General features: G+C 42.2%; 1 protein-coding gene across 2 annotated transcripts in view; it reads left to right on the top strand.

Moving 5' to 3' along the window:
• Window positions 1-7,754, top strand: part of slc43a2a (solute carrier family 43 member 2a) — a 36,100-nt gene extending 28,346 nt beyond the window's left edge. The window contains exons 7-15 of one of the 2 annotated variants that reach the window (XM_084718174.1): window positions 115-248; window positions 703-914; window positions 4,558-4,701; window positions 5,520-5,537; window positions 5,740-5,866; window positions 5,971-6,103; window positions 6,441-6,514; window positions 7,277-7,400; window positions 7,535-7,754. In XM_084718174.1, coding sequence (XP_084574300.1) covers window positions 115-248; window positions 703-914; window positions 4,558-4,701; window positions 5,520-5,537; window positions 5,740-5,866; window positions 5,971-6,103; window positions 6,441-6,514; window positions 7,277-7,400; window positions 7,535-7,696 — 1,128 coding nt within the window. In that variant the 3' untranslated portion in view covers window positions 7,697-7,754. The remainder of the gene's footprint in view (window positions 1-114; window positions 249-702; window positions 915-4,557; window positions 4,702-5,519; window positions 5,538-5,739; window positions 5,867-5,970; window positions 6,104-6,440; window positions 6,515-7,276; window positions 7,401-7,534) is intronic. The other variant, XM_084718175.1, reaches the window with a different exon arrangement.
• Window positions 7,755-13,575: the final 5,821 nt, after the last annotated feature.

Raw genomic sequence — 13,575 nt, 5'->3', positions numbered from 1 at the left:
TAAGAATTCATCCTAAAAGGTGACACTCTAACTTTAACTCAGAATAAATGACACTGCTACCACAGAATGTGATATTGATTTTCTATTATGTTGTGTCTGTTTGGGTGCCTGTAGGTGATCTATGATCTGGGTGCCACCTTCATCACCATCCTGATGGTCTGGGCCGCCTGCGCCTGCCTCGTCTTCCTCAACTGCTTTGTCAACTGGCCTCTGGAGCCCTTCCCTGGCCCCGAGGACATGGACTTCACGTAAGACAGATAGATGCAGTCGCTCTTGCACACACTAAGGCACATTAACTTTTCTGTAGCCTCTAGCTATCATTCTTTAGCAGCCATTCTAAAGCTATTAGCTAACCTCAGGTTATACCTGCTGTAAATGGATTTAGACTGAGCCTAGGCAGCCTGCATTCTTACAGAGATCACTGCAAGATTGCATAGACATGCATGCTCACACGCTAAAGCCCTGTGTAATGCAGCAGAGGCCAGGAGAGCCCTAAAGACAGGAAACACCATAAAACCAGATGATCATCTGGCTTTTCTCTCAATCACCTGGATACTTTGTTCCCTATCGTCCTGTTCCTTTTCCTCTCCTGACATTTCTCTCCTTCTTTCTTGCCCTCCTCCTCCTCCTTTCATTTTCAGTTTTCCGTGCTCTGTATTTCATGCTCGCGACCACCTTTCACCCTCTCCTCTGCTCCTTCAGGGTGAAGATCAAGTTCAGCTGGCTGGGCTTTGACCACAAGATCACAGGGAAGCAGTTTTATCGGCAGGTGACCACCGTGGGACGCCGTCTCAGTGTCGGCAACTCCATAAAGCAGCAGCACCAGCCGCCCAAAGATCTGGCCACACAGGAGGCCAACAAGCTGTGCCTGTCCACCGTTGACCTGGAGGTGAAGTGCGAGCCCAGGGAAGAGAGTAAGTCTGAAACAAAATACATCTCAGAAGTTCTGTAACGTCAGGAATCTGTGTGTGGTGGTAGTGAAAGTAAAAGTGGAATGCGGTTCTTAAAGTTTTATCAAATAGGTGTTGCTTGGAAGATATCTGGTGTGGCGTTCTCTCCGTATGAGCCTTTTCACAGCTTTTTTCAGTGGCATTTGTTGCCATCTGATCATCAAAACTGGAATCCCCGTCATGCCGCTGAGAAAATGTCACTGCTCTCTGTGTGTCTGTGAAAGAGGGAGGAAATGCAAATAGTGAAACAGAGCTGCTTTTTAAAAATCACAGATAAGTCAACATAAGTGTTCCTTGTGCACAGATGATCCAGTTCAGAGGCACTCCCACTATTTGTTGTTTTCCTTTTGCCAACTTATGAATATTCATCTGAGCATCTCAAGAGCCGGTCTGCTGGTTAAATGAAGCGGGCAGGAGAGCTGCTCTGTGTGCCAGATTGTCTGAAAGCTCCATGATGGACAAAGACTCTCCAGACAACAGTCCTGGGGGAGGAAAAGTGATACGGTCACTTTATAAAGGTCCCCATTGAGAACTAAGTCATGAAGCCGGCGTTCTTTTCTCTTACATAGATGTTCATAAATGAGGTCTTGTCTTCACAATTTGATTCAGCTGAATATCTAATCATGTTCATATTGAGTCAAGATTTAAATCCTAGTCACAAACTCTGAAAGAAAACCTATATACTTTCCACCAAAACTATAATGCTGGTGGAGAAATACTAAACCCCTTAATTTTATTAGAATTAAAAGCTGCATTGTTCAGTGTGTTTTTTATTAACAAAGGATCAATGGACGTGTATCGTGAAAGGTGTCACTCATAGTAACAAATCCATAGAAAATGATCACCCGACGTTACCTGTGTGTCACCCCGTAGCTCTACAGAGCGTTTTAGCCTCTTTTTGTTTGTGGTTTTGGTTTGCCAGCGCTTAACTCTCACTGAACTTGTTTTTCTGCAGCTGTTTTGTGTGAAAAGCCTCCGAAAAACACCTGCTCTGCACCAAACTGCAGAAACTGACATTTTGGTCTCCGCCAACGTCTGAGAAAAATTCTAACTAAAAAGAGAGTTAATACTGGACTTACATTTGTCAGGTGACCAGAAACGTGACTCCAAATTAATGCTGATGTTGCTAGTGTGTCTGCTAGATGTGTAAATGTACTAATTTTTTAACATGTTTGCCACAACAACTTTAAAAGGTGATAATCTGTCAATGTTTTTAGCTTGTTCTGTTTCCCCCAAGTGGCCAGAAAAGGTCAGGTGATCTCTGCTGTCATGGTAACAATAATTAACAGATCATAGATCATAGTTTGAGTTGAAATAATAGCCTATGTTAGTTGTGTCAGTTAAATTATATTACTTCAGAGCAATGGGTAGCTATGTTGGTGGAGACCAAAACATAGCTAACAGCTAACAGCTAACATAGCTGCTGGACTACATTTGTCAGATAGTTAGTTTGCTAGCAGTTTGCTACAAGAACTTGATATGTCAATGTTTTTAGCTTAGCGCTGTTTCCCTACAAAAGATTAATTAATACAGAATTATCTTACTGTTTCTTCTAAAAACAGTCACATTGAAATATTTTGAACTGTAGCACATAAACTCCTTGTCCAGACGTAAAATTCCCACATTCTCAGAAGCAATACAGATGACCTCATTGTTCTTTAGTAGCTACAGCCTTGCTGAAGATGATAACCTTTAATAATCAAAGTACTGTTGCGCATAATTTCACTGTATGGCAGCAGCAGCGTCACCTCTCAGCTTTGTAAAACATCAAACCTCAGGACCTGACCTACATCTGTACACAACAATTAGGCACAAGCACCCCTTACATCCTGATGGTATCCCTTAAATGCCCCTTTACCTCTGCCCTACATCCATGCTAAGCTAACCTCTATTACCCCTACACCTCCAAGCTTTGTCAGATCCTCCTGGCTCTCCCACAGTACACCGGGGTCAGGCACTCCCAGCAGGGGGGGGCTGGTCGTCTCTTTGGTACCAAACGGACCGTGGAATTGGTTCGGACCCCGTTCTTAGAAAAGCCGCTCAGCAGGTGTGTGGCGCGCTGGCAGGGAGCCCGACGGAAGCATTGTTGTGGTTTGAAGACCAAGCATCAGCCGACTCGTGTGTGTGTGTCTGTTGCTGCGTGTGTGTGTGTGTGTGTCTGTTGCTGCGTGTGTGTGTGTGTGTTTCGAGTAGAGTCAGGATGCTCATGGTTGGATTCATAACAGCTGGACATTTTCCGTCTGTCAGGAGCTTTAAAGAGGCCCATATTACAGACTCACACACAAACCTGTTTCCCTTCTCATTCCTCTTTAATTTGATGACAGCTGTGATGGTTGCAGAATATTTACTGGCTCTTTTCCTCCTGATCCGAACACACACTGCCCCTTTATTCTATAATAAACACTAACACAAATTATGTAGCTGACATCACTGAAACACTCATCATGGCCACAGTGTCCTAGTTTGGTATGTAAACTACGTTTCTAGCCAGTGCTGGCTCTGAATGTAGACAGTCTTTCTTTCTAACTATTTCTTTATTTCAAAATAAATGACATGCTGTATATTTCTGTCTCTAGTATCTCAGTCTCTATAGGTGCTTTCCTTTGAGTCTTCTGTTTAAGGGTTTCTGGGATGACTTTCATAGTACTGTGGCTATACTGGTGTCTTGAGCAGTGCTGTCAAACCAGTGAAATGTCTGCATAGCTATTGCATGAACTGCTGTGAAACGTGTTACAGACAGTTATGACTCCCCTCAAAACAGTTAGCAGTAATCAAACACCTGACCTATCATCTTTTGTGCTAATTAGCAAATGTTAACATGCTGACATGCTTAGCTAAGATGGCAGCCATTTCAGTTAATTCTTTTGTCCACCACAGCTTTAATGTAAAAAATGTAACTTTAATATAAAACTTCTAAAAATAAAGATTGTAATACCTTGCAAACATGACCTGGTTCCGAACAATTCCTTTAATAATTAAGCCTCGTCTGGATACCTGTTGTTCTGGGTAATAAACCCATCTGTTCCATCTGTGCACCAACAATTAATTGGTTTGTCCAGTGCTTCACCATATGGGCAGTTGTGTCCAATTTCCATTTATATCCACAACTTTGATTAATGATCAACTTTTCCAAGAGCCCACCTTTCTTTTAATCCTCCAGTGCACTCAGCTCCTCATGCAGGTTAAGACATGTTACCGTGGCACCCAGGGGCCAGCAGGAATATTTAGATGACAATCTCTTTCCTCCTTCCCAACGGTGGACTTAACCTGGGTAGGAAGCGCATTGGCGTAGTTTTCCATAATGGGAAAAGTGATTACAAAGTGAAAAAAAACAAACAAAATTTTAAGACTGCAGACTGTTACCTGCAGACTGTGGAGGCTTAAAAGAAATCACGTTGTGTGTTGAGATGCTGTGACTGGCAGAAAAAAATCTGCAGACAAAACTAGGAACGTATTTCTTTATTGTACTAAAGTACTGTGTCTGTCTGTTGGTGTGGTCCACCTTTTTGATTCAGACTTAAACATGTCAACCACTGTTGATGTTCGAGCAAACTGATCTGATCAAACTCTGGCTGTAATTGCATCTCTTCTTTCATTTCCTCTGCAGCTCAGTCATTCATGAAGAGTATCTTCAGTCCCATCTTCTTGCTGAGCCTCATCACCATGTGTGTGACCCAGCTGCGTCTCATCTTCTACATGGGAGCCATGAACACCATTCTGGAGTCCCTGACAGACAGAGACCTCAGCACAGGTGAGTGTTGGTGCCAGCAGGTTGTGAATTAAACAGGCAGGAACTGTTCCAGTGACCCGTTATTCCGAAACTGCAAGTCTGAAACACATCCCATTGTACTGAAATCCCATTTGTCCAATGCCTTGTCTTCCCGAAAACAAAAGCCCACTGCTCTGAACACCATATGTCCCAAAAATACATAATCTGACTCTCCCTGGAGTTTTTTGCCCTCATCATATATACATATCTTAGTGTAATTTGATGTGCAAATATCAGGTGACCCTCGTCATCATCGTCCAATGAGTTTTGTCATTATGGTAGCAATAATAAATATGTTTGGTTAGGTTTAGGCACCAAAAATACTTGGTTAGGTTTTGGAAAAGAACATGGTTTAGGTTCAAATAGGTACATTTGTTATATCAGTTAAGTTATGCATGTATGACATTGTTTTCGGGATAACAGCTTGTTAGACACATGGGCTTTTGGTCCAGTGGGGCAATTTTCAGACTATTGTTGTTTTCAGAATAACTGGCTGTTGGAACAATGGCACGGTACAGATGAAACTGCATATGAAAGTGCAGATGGTGTCTGTTGATTTATATCTTTAACATCTGACCACAGACATTCAGCCATGTTGCAGTGGATGTTCACTTCATCTCAAGACTGTTTGTCTCTCTTATTTCTGCTTCTCTCACACTAACAACCCTCTCTCAGCTGTCTGCCCAGCTAAACCGCCTTGTTGCTTGTTGTTAACACAGCTTTGTCTTTCCTCTTCCGTTTGTCTGTCTGTCTGGCTCTTTCTCTTTTCCTGTCATGCTGGCTTCATGCTGCTGTTGCAGTGGAGAGGATGCAAGTGGGTAAGAGACCTCAGGCTAAACTTACAAAGATCTAATCATGTACACTCATCAGCCAACTCTTGTCCTCACCCGCCCGTCCACTTTGTGTTTTCTTGTTCCAATGTGCATCGACTGCTAAACTCTTCACACTGTTCTTTTCATGTTCAAAGCTGCTCAGACTAGAGCACAAAAGCACAACAATAACTCTGTGTCTGTCTCTCAGTGAGCGTCTACACGTCCATCTTTGGCGTGCTCCAGCTTCTGTGTCTGGTCACCTCTCCCGTGATTGGCTACGTCATGGACTGGAGGCTCAAAGACTGCGAGGACGAAAATGACAAGTGTGTCAAGAGGTGAGGATGCACACATAAACACAGACAGAAGAAGAAGAAAAAGCGGTCGCTGGAAAAAGAAAACAAACAGCCTGATTCTATTGTATTGTATTCTGTTCCATCAGGGAACCTGGTCAGCCCCGCCGCCCCGCCAAACAGATTCAGAAGATCGTCAACGCCACCAGAGCCTTCATCTTCACCAACCTGCTCCTGGTTGGCTTTGGGATCACCTGCATCATCCCCAACCTGCCCCTCCAGGTACACAAACACACACAGGACAGAAGAATATTTCCCTGCACATTTCATCAGCATGTGCTGCTGAAGCCCCGAATCTCCTGACAGAGAGCGTTAACGCTGCAGAGAGAGAAAGGCAGACTGAAAGATATATGTGGCGTTCAAGCAGCAGACTCACATGGCAATGCAGTACCTGATAATACTTAGTGCTGCAGTGACACCTGCTGGACAAACTAGTCATTGCGTGTTATTTATCCACTCTGAATCTCATTCATTAAAGATGAAAGCTATTCCTCTGTGTGATCTGACCTGGTACTTAATGAGAAATGTTTCTTTTTTTCACTTTTCTCCTCCTCTTCAGATTCTGTCCTTCATCCTGCACACTATTGTCAGAGGATTCATCCACTCTGCGGTCGGAGGCCTCTATGCTGCTGTGTAAGTGTGTGACGTGATCTAAAGATAATGGCATAACAATGCACAATGATATTGTGTAGTGGAAACATACCATGAAATATACCATTAGCTACGTGTACGACATGGCCAGAAGTATGTGGACACACAAACATAGGGCCCAGATGTGATTCTGGAATTTTTCAGTCCACACTTTGAGGAGCTTCTCCGGTTTTTGAACCTGGGGCCGTGTCACTGAAATGTCCTGTGTGGTAATCATGGTAGTTAAGTGTAGGACTTGATTTAGGAAAAAACTATGACAGATAAACTCTCTATGCCCCAGCTGTCACTTTTCCCCCAGGTAGTGTTAGCTAACTTGATTAATCCGTATAACTGCTGTTTTATCCCTTTTACACAATGGATGCTGGATATGGTGGCATACTTGCCAACCTTGAGACTTGAGTTTGATATACTTTAGTTTCATATATTTTGTCACATGCATTTTAATGACTTTTATAGAATGGGGGGTTGAGGTTAGGGTTAGTTGCTACTTTTTTTTCCTGCATGTTTCAGTGTGTTTCAAGGAGGAAATTCAGTTGTTTAGCCCAGTGAAATGATAAAAGTAGCGTCAGCTGCGAGGTAACAGACATAAAAGATGGCAAGCAATGTTGGATTGAGTATTTAGGATTTCCAAACCTGAGATAAGACTTGATGAAATGATAGTACCACTCCAGAGCACCATCTCAAGTACCACCTCAGGTTACTCATTAAACCTGTTTGAATTTTCGTCTTGTTTGTCCCATGCAGGTATCCATCCTCTCAGTTTGGCAGCCTGACAGGCATGCAGTCCCTGATCAGTGCTCTGTTCGCGCTGCTCCAGCAGCCTCTCTTCATGGCCATGATGGGGCCCCTGGACAAAGACCCTCTCTGGGTAAGATGACACAAATATATGAACATTAGCATGAACGATTGAGGGACTATAGTGCTGTTGGAAATATTTAGACCTTTGAACATTTAAACTGTGAAATTCAGTCTCATATCATTATCTGACTGTGTTGTCTTCAGGTGAACGTGGGCCTGTTGGCGCTAAGCATGCTGGGATTCTGCCTGCCCTCCTACCTGCTGTACCACAGCCGCCACCTCCAGCGCCTCAGGGACGAGCGCGACGAGGATCCCAAGATCTACGTCAAGATCAACAACGGCAGCAAGCCCGAGGCCTCCGTCTAGACCAGGAAAGAGGAACGGAGAGAAAGACGATCTTTTAAAAGCCCGGAGAGGACAAGCCACACTAGAGGGACAGAGAGACGAAGAAGAGAGGGGAAGGTCACGTGTGATGAATCCCTTCGCCCTGTCCTCCCTGATGCCACAGCACCTCTCTCAGTTCATCAGACGACTCACATTCCCCATAAACACACGTTCACTCATTTTACTGCCAATCATATGTGGTCGAATATGATCGCACACCACTGTGACACCCCTCTCTGATGCTATACACTGTGATAAACCTGACACACACACAATCTCCTGTTCAAACCCCACAGAGGTCCCTGCATCTCTGAACTGAGGAGTGGAACGGGACAATGGGAGAAAGAACTTCTTATATCTCCCCATATGATTCCTCTTTTTTCACTCATTTTTTTTATTTCTCCTCATTACATCTGTCGCTGACTGGTTTAGCCTCTGCCAGTTCTATTTTAAAAAAAAAACAAGACGAAGAAGATGCCAGCCAATGGAAAGCCACAGTGAGGAGATTTTATATGAGACAAATGTAAAAAAAAAAAAAAAAAATCTCAGTGACAGTATTGTTTTGTTCCTTTTTAAAGTCACCTCACAGAAACCGACTGTGGTGTTGTACAGCTGTAACCATGGCGACCTTTGCTTTCTCGTTGGTCCAGGTTTGTCTGAGGTGCCATTCAGCCAGTAAACTGTCATCTCCCTCAGACGGCACCTTCGGTCATGGCGTCTCCGCTTCGTCACGTGCTCGAGGGCATTAAATGAATAAGTATTGGTAGCAGTTCAGACTGAAACACGCAGTACGAAGGCTTTCTAACAGAATCTACAGATAGGAAAACACTGCAGCATCTCTGCATATGTGTGTGTGTTACATAATGCAGCCATGGGTTAGATAAACTACACTGCATGATGCCAGAGACAGTGCTGGTTCTATATTACTGTTTCACTTAGTCACTAGTGCAGGAGGACACACTCAGTTTGCCATGTTTTACTCATGAATTCCTTTTGTGTGTTTGGAACATGTAATCTTTCGTTGTTGTTTTTTTTCCAATGTAATTACTTGCAATATGATCACAAATGAGTTGTTAAATCTTTGTTCCCTATACGTGATCTGACGACGTGGAGGAGGATGTTTTAGAGTAGGTAAGCGGGACAAAGATGCTAGATACGGTGTGTTTTTAAAGGCAGGAGTTGGCATAGAGGTGAAGCCTCTGCTTTATTCTGCTCGCTACACACTCGATTCGCTGTAGCAATAAGTGCTTCTGTGAGGTGCTGGGCAACATGTTGACACACAATCACACACAGACAGACAGGCAAACGTGTACATTTTATGGACTGTATTTCTGAATCAAACGGTGCTAGCTGAATTACAGAAATTTGTATTTTTTTGTATTTTGCTTTAAGGGGCAGTCATTTTTTTTTTTTACCACAAAGGCAACACGTTGCCACCAAATTACTCACAAGAGCTGTTTCTTTATTGGTCAATACAGTGGTTTCCAAAGAGCCAATCAAGCTACCATTTCAAATGGCTACTTTGCTCTTGGTTTTGTGGTAATTCTGCACCGTGCAGCAGCAGCAGCTCTGGGAAACTTGAACTCACCTCTTCTAGTCATAAAGGGAGATTTACTTGAAGGCAGCAGGCTGATAAAGACACATTCCCCCAGATTCTGAGAAAAGTGGAGTGGGATGAGACTCAACGCAGACAATAAAGAGTCTTTGAAGGAGAAATCCAGAGGCACAGGGTGTGAAGAGAATGAAAACAGGGGGTTGAATGATTGCTGTTTGATTCAGCCTGCTGTCTTCAAACGCCATACAGAGAAGCTCCTCAGATATTTCTCCTGCTTGGCAGTAACTCACAGAGGCACTTCCAAAGACAGCCATGACCCTCAGAGTGCCTCTCTATGTGTACAGATGACGGGAGGAGTGGATCCAGGCAGAATGTGATGCTCCCAGTCCCTCCCTCCCTCCATCTATCTATCTATCTATCTATCCATCCATCCATCCATCCATCGCTTTCATCCACCCATCCCTCTGCTTCATGAAATGTTTACTGGCGACAGGTGACAGAGCTGAGAGACAAGCCTCTGCTGCCATTAGATGCTCCCAATGAATGACTAAGTGAGAAATGAATGGCACATGATGCACTTTAGACCTCTAGTAATGGACCTCAGTTGTGTATTTCTGAACGGCCTGCCCACAATGTATCGTACACGCAGACAATGCATGGCTGCTTACTGGTGGCGCATGATGCAGAGAATGTATACCCGGAGCTTCAGACGCAGATTTTTAACTCATGACATGAGAACAGAAAGATGCTGTTATTTTTTTATATTCATAGAAAAGAAACTATTGCTTCACGTGTTCATTATATTGCCTTTATGTGCACGGACAGCGTGGCAGAGTCTTGTCTCTCAGTTCTTTCATAAGCGTGGACATACCAATCAGAACTGTTGACATATTCATTCTTACTAAACTGCATGAGTTTGTTATCTGTAAAGAGAAATCTATGGAGTCAAATTGGTGCCTTAATTATTTACACACATCCTATAAACCTTTACAGGTGCTGGATCAAAAAAGCAAACTAAAGGCACAAATCAGACAGAAGATCTGAACCTGTGATAGCTTTCAATTGAGCATCATTTCGATCTAACAGATCTTTGTTAGGCATTGTCAAAGGTTTGACAATCATAGAGCTTAACTTTTGCACACTTGTAGATGTGCAGGAAAAGAGCATTGACCGTCTTCTGCACTTGCAAACGGAGATATAATAGCAACATTTTGGTACAACAACCCTCATCGGCTTATTTTTTTAAACAGACAAGACAGTTGTAAATTATTACAAGGTTATTTTCTATAAAAACCTAATGAAGGTCTTTGCCCCGGAGTGTTGAGATTTGACAAGATTTGACAATGCCTGATGACAAGATCTGCCTGTCAAAGATCTGACAGTGCCTGACAAAAATCTCTGTGAGATCAAAACGTTGTTCAATTAACATTGCTGGGAGCAGAGTGTGTAGGTCTTTTGTCAGATTTTTGCAGTAATTATTTAACCATGTTTAGGAAAATTAAATGTAATGTAATAAATGCAGAAGAAAGTAATAAATTCTAACACGTTCTGAAGCACATTTACAGTAAAAGACTCTTTTTGGTCATAGATGTTTGTGAAACCTGACAAGGTCTATGACACAAGACCCTGAAATAGTCATTACATTGTTTTGCATTTCATTATCCAAACCTTTATATTTAAATTGTTGTATCTCATAAGTGCAAAACTTAACAAGAACAGATCTCAGTCCATCCATCCTTTGTCACCACTTATCTAGGTCTGGCTTGTGGTGGCCACAGGCTCAGTACGGTAGCCCAGACCTCCAACTCTGCCTGGGCCAAGAGCTGGAGAATGAATCAGATTTTTTTCATTGGTCAGTCTTTATTTGTATGTTGTAAATACAAACCCTCGCTGACACACAGTTTGTTTTTACACTATTATTCCTTGAACTGTGTTGGGAAATTCTAGTCCTGCATACCAAAAATGTGGATAATTATGGCACTAATTTGACACCATAGAGACTATGTCCTAGCATGCTGGTCAGTCTTGTAACTAATATTCCTGTGGTTTGACGTGGTTTTATGACAAGCAGGTACAGATATACTCTGACACAAGACTTTACTCCAGCACCATGAATGTGAGTGATGATGGACACACATTTTTCATTTGCCTGGTAACCCATCCTGAACTTACTCTGTGGTTTAACATGAAACTAGCTCACTACAGGCTGTTTTTCTTTAAGCCGCAAAGGTTTGTGAGTTGAGGTCACGTGTAACATCGTGTGATAAATGAAGCTGGGTGTCTGAGTGAGTTACCAGGTAAAATCTTCACTCCCTTGAAACGGGGAAACTGATCAGCACTTTTCCTTCACTGCCGTACCTTAAAAAAACTCACCCTGTCCTCCATACTATCACAGTCTCACCCCAACCTCCCAGGACAGGACTTCTGCAGAAGTTTGGTTCACTGATTGATGTACTGATTGACTGTTTATTCTCTGAAGATGAATCTTAGCTTCAGCTTTTCCTTGCGGGTGTGCGTGATGATTGGAACTGGGGGTTTCAGCAGGATGCCTTGTTTCCTTCCCCTGACATTTACCTTTTATATTTTTTCCTACCATGCCTCCAGTTTAATTTTGCTGTTTTTTATTAAGCTTTTTTTTTTCTCCAATGTGTACGAGAATGTGTACTTTCATGGTCTTATATTGTATATTTTGGTTTTCTTTTGTCTTTTACCACAGTATAGCCATTGTCATTGCCATTTCAAGTCATGTTGTTTGAACTGAAAGAAAAAAAGACAGATCAATATATGAAGCAAAATAAACACAGTAATTTGTAGAGGTGCGTCTCTTATTTCAGATTGCAGAAATGATCACTGTGCACACTTTTGTCATCTTGCAGAGGAAGGGCAATGCTTTCTCAGAGCAGCAGGGGACACACTAACACCAATACTTATGATATGTGGGTTAAATAGAGTGTAAGTACACTAAATAATAATAAGTAAGGTGCTAACTAGAACCATAAAGGTTTCTTTGGCTTGTCTCCATAGAAGAACCCTTTTTGGTTCCTGTTAGGTTCCCCCGGAACCCTTTCTGAGAGTTCTACCTACAACTTAACATAAAGGATTATACCTAAATGATCTGTGAAACGTTTCACCTAAAACTCCCTTAACTCTTAAAACAGATGTGTTAATATCAACACACTAATGTGTCTATATAAGGACAACACATTTTGTGTTACTTTTAACATAATTACTGTGTTGAGAGTTTTAACACAAGATTTGTGTTGGATTTTCAAAAACAGCGACTGTGTTGAATATAACACAACATGTGTGGTCCTTATATAGGCACATAATTGTGTTAAAAATGTGTTTATTTTAATTCCTATTGACATGCATTTAAATAAGTACACTCTTAGAAGAGATGTGTTAAAAAATGACACAAAAAAATGTGTGCCACTTGCATAACACATTTGTGTTGATTTCAACATAAGATGTTTTGCACAAAGGCTTAACACGTAATTTGTTGGACAGTATAACACAATTTGTGTGTTATCTTCAGAACCCAACAGCAGCCTGACCGAAGACCCTCAGTAATTATGTGCTGTTTCTAATCAGTTGTACTGTTTCTAAACTTTTGTGGCGCTTACAAACTGAGTGGAATGTCCAGTTATTGGTCTTCTTAATAGAATCACAATCATTATAATCTTCTCTGTCTGTCTAATAAACTTTAGATAGTGACAAGTAATAAAGTAAAAGTAGAAAATTAAATGCATTGAAATACACAATAATTCTACCAAGATCCTTTTTATGCTATATTTCAAGGGTATAATCTAGAACCCACCCAGGGGGTTCTCCCGAGAACCCGTTTATATTATGGTACTACAACCCTGACAAACCCTTGATGAAAGAGTTCTTCAAAGATTTCAACTTCTTTGGATGAAAAGGGTTCTTAATGGAACCCTTAGCCTACAAAGAACCCTTAGCAAACCCTTCAAAAAAGGGTTCTGCAGCAGCAAATGGTTCTGGGTAGAACCTTAGCCCTTCAGAAAGAACCCTTTTGAAGCCCTTTTGTATCTGCTTGATACATAACTGATACACGAGACGACACTGAATGCAAACCTGAGGGGCAACAGCAACTACAGTTTCCTCAGCTTTGTTTTAATCACAAGGGAACAACTGAGTGGCTTTAAAGTGCCTTGTTGTCAAGTTGTTTCATGAACAGGTTGAACCAGAGGTAGCGGTTTCTCACTGTACTGGTCTGACCACACTGGGGCGTTAACGTTCACGCAGAAACACTGTTCAGGAGGCTACTCCGCCCTCTGAGCAGACG

Source organism: Lutjanus erythropterus, chromosome 4, assembly GCF_056507025.1.
Source record: "Lutjanus erythropterus isolate fLutEry1 chromosome 4, fLutEry1.hap2, whole genome shotgun sequence".
NCBI classification, from domain to species: Eukaryota; Metazoa; Chordata; class Actinopteri; order Lutjaniformes; family Lutjanidae; genus Lutjanus; species Lutjanus erythropterus.
Note: the sequence above shows the minus strand (reverse complement) of the source record. Positions and strands in the feature narration are given on the sequence as shown.